Source organism: Argiope bruennichi, chromosome 3 (assembly GCF_947563725.1).
Source record: "Argiope bruennichi chromosome 3, qqArgBrue1.1, whole genome shotgun sequence".
Classification (NCBI taxonomy): Eukaryota; Metazoa; Arthropoda; class Arachnida; order Araneae; family Araneidae; genus Argiope; species Argiope bruennichi.
The window spans coordinates 109,184,084-109,200,888 of record NC_079153.1 but is presented as its reverse complement, the minus strand read 5'-3'; the positions used below and the strand labels follow the sequence as shown (position 1 = coordinate 109,200,888).

Sequence of the window (16,805 nt, the reverse complement as noted above, 5' to 3'; positions counted from 1 at the left end):
AGGTGTATTTAATTTTTAAGTTTATAAAATATGATAAGTTTATCATCCGCATGGAAGAGCAACAAACTTTTATAAGATTAAGAAGAAGAAAAATGAAAAAAGTAACAAGCATGAAACCGATACATTTTATTTTGCATTTTTCACGCTTGAGTGATAATAGCCATTGTTCCAAGATTTTTTTTTTTTTTCATATCAATTTTATTATTGAAAAAAAAATAAGAGACACAGTACATATTTGTTTTTTAAGTAAATTTACAAGTTTGGAGAATCCCCATTTTTACAGTTCTAATTTTTTTAATGCATTTTTTTAAATAATCCAGAACATCTCAAGTTTTCCGATATTGCGGAACATTCATTCAACAGATTTTAAATTTATCTGCAATTTAAAACGTCTATTCTTTTTTATTTAGAATCTCGACAGCGCCTGAAATTACATTTGTAATGTACTTTATAAAGACATTAATTTTACAAAATCAAACCGAATATTATTTCCCGCAAAAAAATCATATATTTCTTTAAACATTTTCATGATTTTTAGAGGAAAAAAATTAGATGGCAGTAACGTGAAAATTTGGATTATCCCTCTGAAATGGCTGATCGAATATGATTTAAATTTCTGTTCTATTTTATAAACAATTATTAAAAGAAAATTGTTAAATAAGTTTCAATCAGATCGTTTGGCTCCAAGTAAATTTATTCGAAAATTGTCTTTCCTCTTAGAAAGACAGTCTTTCTAAGAGGAAGATAGTCTTTCCTTTTAGAAATTATTGAAAGAGAATTAAGATATTCATTTAGGGTTCTTTTTTTAATTAAAGAAAGTATTCCTCTTTTAAAAATGATGAAAATACTCCACTATGAATATCTTTAATATCACTCTGCATATCGAATCGATGAGATTTTCAATCAGGATTTATATAACACTGTAAAATGGACATATCGTCGTAAATCTGTTGATGGAGGATTTCGATTTATGTAGTTCAAAAATGCAGGCTGTAAATTGTGGCTATTTTCGTTCGAAAAATTTAAATTCAACAAACCACCACACAGCTTGAGGCATATTTTGCCACGAAACGTATTGAAACGAGTGACAATATCAATAACCTAACCTCATTCCATGTTCATTATATAAAAAATAAACTTTGATATATTTATTGAAAAAAGAAAAAAAAAAACTCAGAAAAGAATATTTTGGTCCGCTTACTTTTAATGACATTTTAAAGAGTGTGAATATTATTTTAGTAGACATCTTGTATAATAAAATAAAAAGAATTTTAAATTTATCATAATAGCATGAAACAATGATATAAAGTGTCAATTTTATTTTAAAAGTTATTAATTTATTTCCCATGTAGTTTAAGAAAAACATTATTCTCATTTCAAATAATTTAGTTGAATTTGTCATCATAATTCAGTACATGAAAGGCAAATTGATATCTCCAGTAAAATCCCGGCAGACAGACGTATTCGCTTTAAAAAAAAATTACAAGGGGAAAAAACCTCCATGTGATTGGGTCCTTTTCAATAGCTTTTTGTGCAGGGCCTCCGCTTTTGTGCCCTCTCTCTAGAGATCACCTTTTGCAAGAAAATCGAATAAAAATAATACAAAGAAATGGAAGTCTATTGGTCGACATAAGAGCCAATAGGGAAAACGTCTGCTAATCAATTGCGAACCTTCTCTTGTTCATTCTTTTCAGCATAAAGCACCCAGTCTATTTAATAATCTTTTTCCTTTTATCACATTGCCTATAGAAGGAGGGAGAGCTGGGGACGTTTGGAGGGGAGCGGAAGGGAGCTAAATTCACAACCATTTTGTGGTGATTCTTGTTGGAAATAAACAGAATTGCATAAATTCATGAATGACAATAATGTATTTATCAGGAGAATTAGGGAATTGAAGTGTCTTTTTCTGCTTGATAACAATATGAAAATGGAATGGATAAATTTAAGTATTTTTCAGTTTAATAAATAAGACAGCAACATTTCAAAGCTCTCAGTAACATAAGAAAGATCTGCAAAATAAATCTTTATCTTTTGTAATACTTCCAATGTTTTGTTTAATAAAATAATATTAACAAGCGTGAATTATTCACCAGAAATTCACGATAATTATTCATTCCTGTATAATCATTAATATCATTTTGAAGAAATAATATTAATAACTGTTAACGAGGAATCTCTATTTATTTACTCACAAGATAAACATCGAACATAATTTTATCTTGCAATGAACTATAAAAGAACCTGGTAAATGAACTAAATAAGATGGGTATTGAAATTATAACTTTTTAAATACTTATTCTCAGCAAAAAAAATGTATTTATTCTGAGCATATTTGTAAACTGCATTTTATAAATTGTTTCGCTAAGAATGTGAATGATTATACAACAAAAAATAAGAGATATGCAAAATATTTAAACGATTTAAATGCTACATGATACCAGCATAAAACTTTTCATTTCATAACAATTTATGTTACGTTATATCTAACTTTTTTATGTTATTTCAATAAACTTCAGAATGAAGATGGAAATTAAATTCATACCATACACTTTAAATGGGAAATTTTACCAATATCTTTTTTTTTTGAATCTTCGCTCAAACTTCTGAAATAAATTATCTAGTTTAAGCCCAAGTGTGTTAAAAAGAGGAAGGAAAGCAATCATTTTATGCAGAGCGGAAAATTTTTTCTCTCATTTTCTCTCTTTTTTTTTCTTATCACTGCTCTTCACTTTATAATTCCGGAAAACACCAGCAACTGACTCATTACTGAAATGGCCGTCAGAGAATAATTGCTTCAGGAAAGAAGGGAGAAAATGCGGCCGACATTTGGAAGCAAAGAACCGGAACGCCTTTCCATCCGATTGTGCGAATTTCCGCCTAATCACGCATTCTACTTGAGCCGATAGATGAATTTCCCTTCCACATTGAAAATGTTTGTTGCAAGTGAAATAGGAGGAGGGAGGGGAAGCAATAATAATGATGATAACTATGTAACAGAAGATCAAACTTATGCCAAATTTCAAAAACTATGTGAACTAAAATTGAAAGGCGTGTATTAACATTTCCAAAGTTCGATGCACTAATATGTAAACAAGATATTTTTAAAAAATTTTTTGATTTGATTCTATAAATAACAAAAAAAAAAAAAAAGGCCCAAACTATTAACCCTTTGAGTATATTTGACGTATCAGAACGTTCTATATTTTCTTGAATCGATGTTTCAATACTTTTTTTTTTGTAGTATGAATTAGATTAAATTATATCAATTTCATGCAACAATATATTTTCTGAAATATATGAAATAAATGAATTCTTACCTAAAATTTATTGCCTTTACATGTTTAAAAAATTAAAGGCGCTTTAAATACAAAAGTTTTTAAATAAATTTGTAGTCAAAGTATTAAAGTAATTCTAACCAAGTATCATTTTACTTAAAAAATTTCTAAACTCTACAATGGAAAATATCCTACAAAAATTCTGACGTTGACTTCCCATTAAATATACTAAAGCAAAACAAAAATTTCAATGTATACTCATGTAAGCAGTCAAATATATATATATATATATATATATATATATATATATATATATATATAATATTAAAAGTTGCTCTAATATTTGTGGAAATTTAAAGGACGATTGTAAGAAATTGAATGAAATAAGCTAAATAGATGTGAAAAGGCTATTTTATTCAAAAAAAATAAAATATTTCACACATTCCTATCTTAAAAATAATTATAACAAATCTTGCTTTCAAGTATTACATTCGACAGAAAATTTTTATCTTATTGATTTCGTCAATTTATCTGATATTTAAATTTCTGTTCAAATACAGGCTGACCAAAACTACGGTTTTTTAATTTGTAATTATTTTTAAGTGGATAACTAAACATAATTACTATGTAGTATTCTTTTTTAAATTTCTAAAAATGAAACTATTTTGAGATAATTTGTATCAACGTAAGTTTTAAAACCTTTTAACTTCGAATAAGAATTTTTTTTCATTTATTGCGAAACCGAGGAAAAAAATTATCACATTATTCTACGAAAATGCGCTTTTCCACAGCAAAATCCATATTATTTGTATTAGAATTGCAAGTTTTTCTCTCAAAAATTGAAACTACGTGTACAGCGTTTTTTGTATAAGCGCGATCACTGACCTGAAACGAAAGCGCCCAATAACGACAAAGCTCGTTACCAAGGCTTATTAAGTTAGTTCGACCACCGATTACGACGACTAAATAAACCAACGATTGAGGCAACACTAGTTTCCGAAATTTTTTGACTTCGTTCAGAAAGCGAGGGCAAGGAAGGAAGTAATTTCTTAGCATTTCCCTCTTGTATGTTCTGAGTGCAAGTGGCCTTCGGAATACATTATGAAGTACCTGAGCAAGATTTCAGAAGCTCTAATGCCGAGAAAACATTGTTTACTTGAGTTTTGTCATTTCGTTATTCCCCGGATCTCTTCATGGTTTAATCAACATATGTTGTTATCGTTAAACAATTTCATGTAAATGTAGTTAGATGAAATTTTTCGATGAACCACGTCAAAGTGGAGCAGGAAAATTTACAATATTAGCTTTCTTTCTAATTAGTTTAATTTCATAAAATATTATGAAACCAACATTTTATTTAAAGAGAAGGAAAACAATTTTGTTATAATTATTGAACTTCATTAATATCCATAATCTATGGAAGTTCGTTTGTTTTTTATGTAAATGGAATTTTTTAATTATTGTATTGTACTTACGTTTGCGTATATTACAGGATCGAATTGAAAAGATCATTTATCTGAAATGTGTAGTTAATATGGTCTGAATGCTTACACTGATATGATTTGTTAAATACCACATGAATTCGGATACATAAAATTAAAAAAACTACATTATAAACTTATATTGAATTCTAATAATATTTTTCAGCATTATTCGATCGAGATTATTCGATTCTATGTTCAGATCTTATTTCAAATTCATCAATCACGTAAAATAGAGATTAAAAAATATTTAGTGATAAACATATTCATCTACATAATAATAAATAAAGGCTGTGCCCTACTGCCAGTACGGCTTACAAAGAACTCGTTGAATTTTTTAGATATTTTCCTCTAAAAATGTTACCAATGATTAAACTATATCTTTATTTTGTAAAATAAATTTGAAATCAAATTTGCAGTTCATTAAAAAGGAAAAGAAAATTAGCTAATTTTCTTTTAAGAGCTTAAAATAAATTTTACTTATTGACTCGAAGCGCACTTTTAATAGCAGTTCATTTTGTCTGAAGCAAATTTTTACGATTTTTCCCTATTAGCGAGTGGCAAAAATATTTCCCACAGAGAAAACTAGTTTGGAGTATTTCCAAATTTTCAGGTATTATTCTGATATGAGAAGCCTTTTATAGAAAGAATTTAACAACCCTTATTTTTATAAACATGACCGCAGAAAAATTTTCTCACATGTTTTTGTTATATTTTAAAATGAATTCTTAAAATAACAACATCGGGCTTCATTTTCTTTCTATTTATACTAAAATATTTCTACAATAATATGTGAACAAACTCTTCCAGTAAGCATTATTATGCTACAAATAAATCTAAATGTATAGAAAAATACACATTGGAGTCTGAATTCACTAACAGTTTTAAAATATAGAAAAGAAGACAATTTCTGGATAGCATATATCTACATGGTTAATATCATAACATGAAATGAAGTTCATCGTACTTGTGAATGAAAACGCATAGCGTTGTACTAGAATCCATAAAAAAAAGGTAACAAAATAAAAAAATTCAAAAATGCAACTATACATTGAATGAACAAAAATTTCTAAGAACTCTCAAGATAGAGCAATATACATATATATTTAATGATCTATCAAAAACTCCATTTTAACAAAATTCATGTTTTTGAGCTGATTTGTGCCCATTTAGAATTAAGAAGAAAAACAAGAGGTAAAATATTTTAACAATGTATCATTGACATTTGTGAAAAATGCTGAAATCGCTTCATGCTGTGTTTGCAGTAATGCCTATTTCATTATTTTTGAATATGTAAATAATGTTCAGGAAAAATGTCTGTTGGCATAAGACAATAATACAACGTTTCATGAATATTACGAAGATTTTAAGCAGACTCGCAGGCATATATTGAAAAGCGATATTAATCGTTTAAATGACTTTTCATGACTATATTGCATGCCCTTTTTTTGGGGGGGGGGGATAATATAATTTCACTAAATGTCTACATGATGTTAATATCATAAAAATGTACTTCGTATGTTTTAAATTTTTGCACATTCATCTTCTTCACAGTGGTTACCGACTCAAGAGATTTACCTCTTCATCCACAACCTGAAGAAGACGATGAGGAAGAGGAAGCAAAAAGGCAAAGGACGCATTACAATGGTGATCAACTATATAACACGGTAAACTTTCTAATTATTTTTCACTTTAAAAATGTGACAAATAATATAAAGTGAAGCGGCAAGTCTAAAAGTATTTCTTTCTCTTTTTTTAACAGCAAATGTGGTCTAAATGGGCCAAACAAGATGACCTTCAAAAATCTATGCTTGTTGAGTTGGGAAGTGCACCTTCACCGTTGTCGAACGGAAGTCTTCATTACGCGACTTTACAACAGCCTCAGTATAATTCCGATCCATCATTCGCTGACCATCTTAAACAAGATTTGGTCAGTTATGATATTGGACTTACATCTCATGTACAAACAACAGCAGTCTATTCTCCTCCTTTAGGTAAGAAACTGAACTTTATTAATTTTTTAGATCTTTAAAATATTGATTAGATTTGAGCTCGTAAAAATAATAATTTTCCTTAAACTAATGACTAAAACATCATTTTGCCCTTGCACTATTGTTTTATTACGATTGAAAAGTCATCTAATGGTAAGCCTTTATTTAAGAAAGTCAAATGGAGCTTAATTATATGTTGAAAATATCAACATGTTGTTCTTAAAAATCTTAAGATTATTGAAATATTTAAAATGATTTTTAATCTGTTTAAAAATTGAAAATTGGATTTCAAAATTATAGAGATTTTAAAACAGTTTCCTCATCGAATGTATCGAACAACTTTGACAAAATATAATGATTAAAATAATGCCGCTGGGTTACAAGAAAAAGTAAATCATATCCATGGCATTAATATTTCAGCTACAAGTGCTGAGCTTAAAATTATGCTATTAATGAGATCGCATTCCAGTATGTACAGAGAATAATTGAGGAATTATATTCCTATCCTACTTTACTTTGCCTCTTTTACAACTGATTAGTCATACAATTACGACAGAACAACATTATTATGGAGAATTGTGAATTGAAATAAATGATATGCAACTGACTTGTAAGACTGCATGTGTGATGAATGAATTTTATACTTATAAATTAATATTCAATTAATTTAACTAATTTTTTTATTCAAATTTAAAATTTGTAATAATTTTGAATTACTTCATAACCTACAAAAATTGTGAGAACAGAATACGCGCTCTTGTAAAAAATATTTGGCGGAATTTTGAGAGAGCTGCCTTACTTATTTATTAGGTGTTTCTTTGTAGGCTGAGAAATTGTAAGCCCTTTTCTTTTCATCGGTTTTGGTAGCTTCAACAAACTTCTGTCATGCCAACAAGCGTTCTCGAACTAAATACCTGTTTCGTTTTTCTGCGAAGCTTTTCTATCCTGCAAAAGGTTGAGATGATGCTCTGATCATGCCATCGGTAGTGATTCGTAAGCTCAAAACCGACAGCTTAAAGATAGATTAGAACTAATGTTACCTGTAGAGGAGAAAACCTGTCTATGACCTTCGTGAGGACAAAGAAATAAAAGCAAAACAAAAAATAAATCAACCCCTCCTAATAGGGAACAATCGACTACCAGATAACAAACAACTCCTCTCCCACCCCCGACATGACTCCTCCGGATGGGCTCTTTGCGTTTCGTTTTTTATTCCTTTCCTCTTGGACGACGTCTAATTTGCGAGTGCGTGTCCGTCGTTGTCTGTAATTCGCGACTTCCGCTCGGCCCTCGGGCCATATTTCTAAGGGTTGTAGCTGTACTTGGCGACCTTTTTTTTCTATATCGTTCGTTGTCGCCAACGGAAATAAATGATTATAGTAACCAAGTGGGGGAGGGTTCAGATGAGAATGCTTTTTTTCTCTACGGCTAAGAATTCCAAATTCATCGAGGCTGTGATTGGGGGAAAGTAGTAGAATTACTTGCAGGAGAGGAAGGGAAGGCAGGAAGGGAGGACGATAATTCGATAATGAGTTGATCCTCTCTTTCCTTAAATACGTGGCGGAGACAACTGGAATGATTGTGAATGGTGGGCCTTGGATTTAATAACATGCATAGAAAGGAACTCATGTTTTTTTCTCACATTATTGGGAATGCATAATTTGTTTTTGTTTTTTATCTTGTAGGGCTTTTTTATCGCTCTCAACTGCGAGAACTATGAAATCATATTCAATTCCAATAAAGTACACGAAATTGTTTTAACAGCAACTTCAACTTGATTGCAAGGATGTAAAAGGAATGCGAAGCTTTGTTATGTTACCTTCAATTAAAAATTTCCCTCCGCTCTTACACATGTCAAGAAATAATTTTATATTCTAATGATTCGTGCCATTCAAATAATCATTAGTTTATGAATTTGTTTAAAAGCGCTTAATCACTGCTAATATGTTCAAAATCTAATTTAAATAAAAATATTAAATCCATTAACTGTTTTCTATATGCTCACTAAATAACTCTTTTTTTATATGCTGTATGGCAGACGGTATTTGTTTTTAGAAATATAAAATAACAACTAAAAATTTATGTACTAGACCTGTAACTTTTTCTAAATTAAAAAAATAAATATTTCACGAAATTCGGTTCTGTTTTTTAGTTGCTTTTGGATGATCGTGATCTAATAGAAAAATTAAACTTAAAGAAATCTGAAATTGTTAATTTAGATTTGAATTAATTTAGAAACAAATATCTTATCAAATAAACGCAGGTTGATTACACTGGAAGATGTGAAGGTGCTCTTTCTAATTATGTTTGCTCACCATAATCAGAATAGTAGCAAAGTTCACGCGTGATGCTCGCACGAACAAAGCTTCAACAGCGTGTGACGTTGTTCATTGCCCCGTATCCAAAGTCCACCTGTTCTTTCTAACAAGCACGGATGTATGTTAGTATGACGAGTTCAAAAGCACGCGCGACACTGTTGCGTAAATATTGCATGTCTTTTCAACTGCCATATGTCACTGAAAGCAGGTGGAGTGTATTCCGATGGACGAAAAATTCCTTCACTTATTATTGGAATCTGTCAGAATTTCACGAATTCCAACAAGTGTTAACATTACAGTAGGAAATACATTTCAAATTCCATTTATGCTAAGTGAAGTTGTCATTGCATGTGATTTATTCGGAGCTGAAATTAATTTTACAATTCATTATCGCTATTACTTTAAATTTTCTAAATGTCATACTCATTGAAAAATTAAATTCCCACCCTTAGAAAAGAAATTAATGGCATCAATAGCTCCAGATCTCTAGTCATTTAAAGTTATTAGTGGAGATTAATGTAAATTAAAAAATTAAAGCAGTATAATTGTGGCATTTCGGAGCCTGAAAGATTTTTACAATTTTTTTACTGCGTTGTAACGGGCAAATATTAGTAAGTTTACATCTTTATTTTAAAGCCAAATATGAACATCATTACATATCTTATCATATCTGACGCTATTTACATTTACTAAGTCACTGATGATCAGAAGGAGGATGGGGGGGGGAGGTTCCTATTGTACTACCTTAACTATCTAATTCAAATTTTTTTTAGTTAATTTAGCCAAATTGTCAGTCTCAGCTTATGTCTGTTTATTTATTTTCTTTTAATAGAAATTTTGCAGTAGTACGCAAAATTTGTATCAGTTCGAAAACATTTTATACAAAAATTAACTTTATTATCCTACGAAAACAAATGGGGTACTCCATCTACACAGATTAACCTAGATAGATACTTAATCCTCTTTTTAATCCAAATTCAATACATCTCTCGCTCTGATGGTTTTTTGACATGACAGAAAAATAACCCTTGTTTTCTTTTTTTTAAGTAAATGAATAAGTAAAAACATACAATATGAAAATACGCAGCACGACTGCTTGTGAAACTGGTACTTACATCGCAATTTTAAGACTTGACTCATGCTTTTGAAACGATGGAAACAATTCTAAACTTTTCCCTGAAGGTATGTTCATCTTCCGAGGGTATACAAAAATGAATTCGGCAAATTTTTTTTGTAAGAAAAATAATTTTTTCCAGTTAAATAATTAGGAGAAAAAGTTACATTTCACCTTTGCATAGAAGATCTTTGACTAAGATTTAGAGAATAAAAACAATAATTAAAAGATTTACATTTTAAATTGTACTGAAAATAAAGACATTAGAGTTTTATACGAGTTGTAAATCAAAGGTAAAGAATTCCATAAACAGTAAAAGGTAAAATCAAGTTAATAAGAATAAAAATAGCAACTAATTAAATGTTGTTAAAATTGCTTTATATTTAAACTAATAATCTTCCCCAAAAGGAAAAAAAATCTGTATAACCAGGGGAGGTCAGTGCAACAAATGTCCTTTTTTTAAAAAAAGAATTAACAGGGGATGGGATCATATTCTACTCACCGTTGGTAATATTTTTAATAATAAGATTTTTTAAATTGTGGGTTTCGATCCAACTTGAAAACTTGAGGATTTTCATTTATAATACTTTTCAGAAAAATTGTGAAGTAAATTATCCTTTCTTAAAATATCACATCAAAAATGCCCCCAAAAATACCTGAAATATGATTTTTTTCCCATTTTATTATTGAATGCTAAATTTTCCATTCCCATTTCTCAAACTTTGTAAAGGAGATAAAACGTTTCAAATGAAAATTAATAAACAGTTTAAGCGCCTAGGTTAATAGATTAATTTTGATATCTTTCTTTCAGTATGGTTATTTTTCAGCAGTAGTTTAGGAAATTAAAAAAAAAAAAATTCATTATACCAAAAGTTGAAGAATAAAAAGAGTAACATCATGTGGGAATACATTTCAAGAATCGAGAAATTGACGAGATGGCCTTTTAATCGGGCTCAGAAAAGTAAAGTATTGCACTTCCCGATTCAATTACTTTCTCATAGAGCCCCCTCGAGGCGACGCTCTCGGTCGGATTCATAAGCCACATTCCGCCTAGGAGGGTGATCGCACTCGCGTGCCATCAAAACTGATTGCACCCGGACGTCATAAAAGGATGAAAGACTCATACTTATTATGGTTATGATCGACCTGCAAGGGAAGATAGCATCTTCCTCATCTCTTGCACTGTGGGCATTCTTAGGGGATTTTCATGATTCCTTCGTGTACGGCATAAACTTAATAAGCTGAAATTGGGTTCCAAAACTTTTCTGTTGTAAACAACTGCGACGGTGATACACCTTGGCGCAAAAATTGTCGATTTCGATTGCGAAGAGAAATATTTCTCTTAACCGCTAATCTTACGGGCAACGTTCGAAATGGACCGGAACGCATGTAGTTGATTAAAAAAAATCGTCTGTATTTAAGCTGCATTCCTTTATTATTATTATTATTATTATTACCACTACTAATGTTCTCCCGAATTTATTTGATTTATTTTCCCGAACACGCATAGAATATATAGAAATAACTTAATATGAAGCGTTTCTAAATCGTTAAAAATGACATTTGGATATCAGCCCATCGTTTAATTATAATTTAAAGCTTCTTTTCCTTAATACTGATTGTTAATTAAACATTTTAATGGAAAGTATTTTATTAATTACTAGCCGCCTTTGGCGACCAGCCGGTTCGCCAATTTTAATGTTCGTTAAAATTTTAATAATTAAATATTTTATGCAATTCCTACTTTAATAGCTTCTTCATCAAAATATTTTAAAATTTCAAATTTTGATAGTCAAATAATTCATTCATAATATTATAAACGCCTTCAGTCATAACGTAATATGTATCTCTCTAATTTTATGTTAGCTCCCGTAGAATTTATACTTTAAATTAAGGTGGAAAGGATTAATCTGCAATTAATATAATAATATTTTTTACTGAAACAAAGTATTTTTTTGTAATATGATTACTGAAAACAGTCACTGAGCGTTTAAACTTTATGGGCACTAAACAATATCTTTCTTAATTTATGTAATATTTCAAGAATTTGTCAACCAAATTTTCTCAGATTCATCATGACCAGATCGATTAATTAAAAATGTTTAATTTTAAAGGCATCAAGCACTAAGAAAATAAAACGAATCGTTTAAAATTATCGGTTGAAAAGAGATTAAAAAAAACTACTTAAAAAACGATGGACTTAACATAAATACACTTTAATTACAAAAGCATGCAATTAATCTAAAAATAATTTAAATCATCCGTTGATAATGGTTGTCATGTCAACAATCAGAACACAATGCGCATGCATGAATTTTCAACGCCAGTTACGGTAACGCAAATGCGTGAGTTTTTCTATGCCAGTTGGGGTAACGCTATGCTGATTAGAAATTTTTAATTTCCTTTATTCTGTTTTATTTGAATTCAAAAGTACTTCAGAATGAATCTGAAAGATCGATTAATTAACAATGTTTAATTTTAAATGCATCAAACATTAAGAAAATAAACAGAATCGCTTGAAATGATCAGTAGAAAAATCTTAAGCCTAGCCTCATTACTGTTGGGGAAAAAAACTGAATCCTTACTTATTTGGCAATGGGGAAAATGAAGATTTTTTTGGCGGGAAAGTTAGTTCTTAATTAATAATTAAAATTCTAATTAAAAATTCAAACAAAAGGGACCCCAGGTGCACATTTCCGACCTCCAAGGTATACATGTACCAAATTTGGTAGCTGTAGGTCAAATGGTCTTTTCTGTAGAGCGCCAACACACACACACATTGAGCTTTATATATAAGTATAGATGTAGCGAAAAGTAATCCTTTAATATCATTTTTATATTTTAAACTTTTCCTAAATTAGTGGAATAAGAGGCTAAGATTCAGCTAGAAATTTAATAGATGTATATCTTTTCATAAGTTATTATACGGCTGCCATTTTCGATGTATCCGTATCCATCGCTGATAAATTTTTTAATCACATTTGTCTACTTGTTTATATGAGTTTACTGATCCTCAACTTAAGCCTAGTAAAAATTTTATTGTTGAAAATGATTATATTCTGCGCAACCGTTGCATATAATAAAATGCTAAATTATTCTCTCAAATAAAATAAAGCATGAGTCATTTCCTCTCTACAGTCTTCAGGAAACAATTATGCCCATAAATCCATTTATGAAGCAAGTATAATACTGATAAATACCAAACTAGTAAATAATTTATAAATAATATCAGATCTGTTTTAAGATACTACATGAATTCTTATAAACGCAAATGATACGAAAACATGTTATTTTAAAACATACAAACGGAACTCTTGATATAGCGATTTTCATTCAACAAAAAATAATTTAAGTATTTCCTCTTCTACTCGTTATCAGTTTCATATTTACGTTATTTAAAAAGTGAAAAAATAAACAAAAGCTAGAAATTTTGTTTTCAACTGGAAAAGGTTATAATATTAAATTTATAAAATATCATAGTTTCGCTATTATATAAGTTCTTATTTTTTTAACCTAACTTCGTATTTCCAAAACAAAATATACCCGATTACAATTTAAAACATGTAATGATATAATAGTAGTAGGCAGCTAAAATGTGGTTTTCCCAATTGTAGACAATGTTTTAAACCTTTTATAAAAAAATAAATGTATGCAGTGTAAATTTGGACAGAAAGTTCTTATATTTGCACATTTCATGCTAGTAATATGTTATAAAAAGAAGAGAAAATAAACAATCGTTACTTTAAACGGAAAAAAACGGTTTATTAAATAAACTTCGGATTATTCCATTTATGATATGATCTGTGAGGCCTAAAAATTCACAAAAAAATTCCATTGAAACTCTTGTTCTATGTGCCAGATACAGCCGCTTTTAAAATTCTACAAATATTTTCTCGTTCGTGTTTTGAGTTCGTACAAAATAGTATTAGACATGTTTTGTTTCTTTTTGTTTCTTATATACTTCTATGCCGCTGAACGGAAGAAAACTCGAAAAATCTAATTTAAGTTTCAGAACTGATAGACATTTATTTTATTTTCAAAATAGTCTACGATGTCAACAATCTAAATTATTATTTTTTTAATGGTTTTGTTTGATGTTTTATTTTTTTATATTTTTCATTCCATGTTTTTTACGTGCTTCAATTGTGAGTCATTCGACTGTCGAATGATCTGGATGTGCTACCAATCGGAAAATATTGATGCAAGGGTTACTTTAATATCGCCAAAAGTTTACTTGGCGATTTTTAAGAATTTCAGCATTACATACATGATGCCTTCTTAATTTTAATAGCTTACTAATATTTTAATTTTACATTTATAAATTAAATTTAAGTTAGCTTTATTTAAAAAAAGCCCGCAAAATGAGATTCTTCCTGGATTCAGAGTTGTTTACCGTTTTAGAGAGCTCCAAACTATCGCCTATATATTTGTTGTGAGTGCGATCTTATATACGAACTTTTAAAAAAAACACGTGTTATTTCTTCAGGTTTTACATTAATTTTCCATTTTTGCTTAATCTATATACTTATAATAAAGCTCAATGTGTGTGTGTGTGTGTGTGTGTGTGTTGGCGCTCTACAGGCCAGGCCATTTGACATATAGCTACCAAATTTGGTACATGTATACCTTAGAGGTCGGGAATGTGCACCTGGGGTCCCTTTTTTTGAAATTTTAATTAGAATTTTAATTATTAATTAAAAACTAACTTTCCCGCCAAAAAAATCTTCCATTTTCCCCACCGCCAACTTTTCCGCCAAAATAATCTTCCATTTTCCCCAACGCCAAATGATTTAGGCTTTAGTTCTTTTTTTCTCCCAACAGTAATGAGGCTAGGGTTAAGATTTTTCGGCGGATTATTTCAAACGATTCTGTTTATTTTCTTAATGTTTTATGCATTTAAAATTAAACATTGTTAATTAATCCATGTTTCAGATTCATTCTGAAGTACTTTTGAATTAAAATAACACAGAATAAAGGAAATTAAAAATGTATAATCTGCATAACGTTACCCCAACTGGCGTAGAAAAATTCACGCATTTGCGTTACCGGAGCTGGCGAAGAAAATTCACGCATGCGCACTGTGCTCTGATTGTTGGCATGGCAACCATTAACAACGGACGATTTAAATTACCCTTAGGTTAGTTGCATGCTTTTGTAAGTAAATTGTATTTATGTTAGTTATATATTTTTTTGTATATGCTTATAGTTTTAAGTACATCGTTTTTTAAGTAGTTTTTTTTAACCTGTTTTCAATGATTTAAATTATTTTTAGGCTAATTGCATGCTTTTGTAATTAAATTGTATTTATGTTAGTTATATATTTTTTGATATATGCTTATAGTTTTAAGTACATCGTTTTTTAAGTAGTTTTTTTAAACCTGTTTTAGACCGATTATTTTAAACGATTCATTTTATTTTCTTAGTGTTTGATGCATTTAAAATGAAACATTGTTAATAAATCGATCCGTTCATGATGAATCTGAGAAAATTTTGTTGACAAATTCTTGAGATATTATATAAATTAAGAAAGATATTCTTTAGTGCCCATAAAGTTTAAACGCTCAGTGACTCTATTATCAGTAATAATATTATTAAAAAAAATGCTTTGTTTCAGTAAAAAATATTATTATATTAATTGCAGATGAATCCTTTACACTTTAATTTAAAGCATAAATTCTACGAGGGGAAACAGAAAATTAGAGAGATACATATCACGTTATGACTGAAGGCCTTTATAATATTATGAGTGAATTATATGACTATCAAAATTTGAAGTTTTAAAATATTTTGCTGAAGAATCTATTAAAGTTGGAATTGCATAAAATATTTAATTGTTAAAATTTTAACGAACATTAAGATTGGCGAACCGGCTGGTCGCCAAAGGCGGCTAGTATGACAATATGACAAAATATTTTTACATTGTAAACTGTATAAAAAATATGATAAACTTTGTATAGATTAACATTTTAACAGTTTAATTATCAATTATTATAATATTGAAAATATGTTGAATGTTATAAGGATAAGAAATTTATTTAATAAAATTTAAAATAAAAATTCCGACGTATTTACGAATCTTTTACCAATTATCATTTAAAAGAGCAGAATGCCATTTACTGTTCGTATGTCTACATGCCATGCGTGTTTCATGAAGCATGCATTTTTATTGATTTAGTATATGCAATGATTATTTATTGTTCTTATATTTGTTCTTATTCAATTTCAAATTGCATCTATTTGTTTCAAAATTATATTTAAGAAAAATTATGCATTGATGTCAAAGACTTTTTTATATGGCTTATCGTTAAATAAAAATTAGTTTAACTGGTAAGTTTATCACTTTGTGTATTGTTTTTCTTATAAAATATTATAAATAAGATAAATGCTAACTTGCTGGTGACGGTAGCTGCTTCTTCGGTGATGGGTGTGCTTGGGTGATGGCGTCACTTCCATTTTTCAATTCTTTCAAAACCTATCTTGGTCTCTCTTTCTTTCATTTCTATATTAATCTTTTTACTTTCTTCTGTGTTGTATATTAATGCTACTCTAAAAACAATTTGAAAAAAAAATCACATTTTTAAGTATATAAAGTTATTTTAGTTTGCAAAAAAATATATTTCAAAAAC

General features: G+C 29.3%; 1 protein-coding gene across 5 annotated transcripts in view; it reads left to right on the top strand.

Moving 5' to 3' along the window:
• Positions 1 to 16,805, top strand: part of LOC129963697 (paired box protein Pax-2-like) — a 104,639-nt gene that overhangs the window by 78,084 nt on the left and 9,750 nt on the right. For all 5 annotated transcript variants that reach the window (XM_056078208.1, XM_056078207.1, XM_056078205.1 and 2 more), the window contains 2 exons: positions 6,311 to 6,423; positions 6,519 to 6,750. In XM_056078208.1, coding sequence (XP_055934183.1) covers positions 6,311 to 6,423; positions 6,519 to 6,750 — 345 coding nt within the window. The remainder of the gene's footprint in view (positions 1 to 6,310; positions 6,424 to 6,518; positions 6,751 to 16,805) is intronic.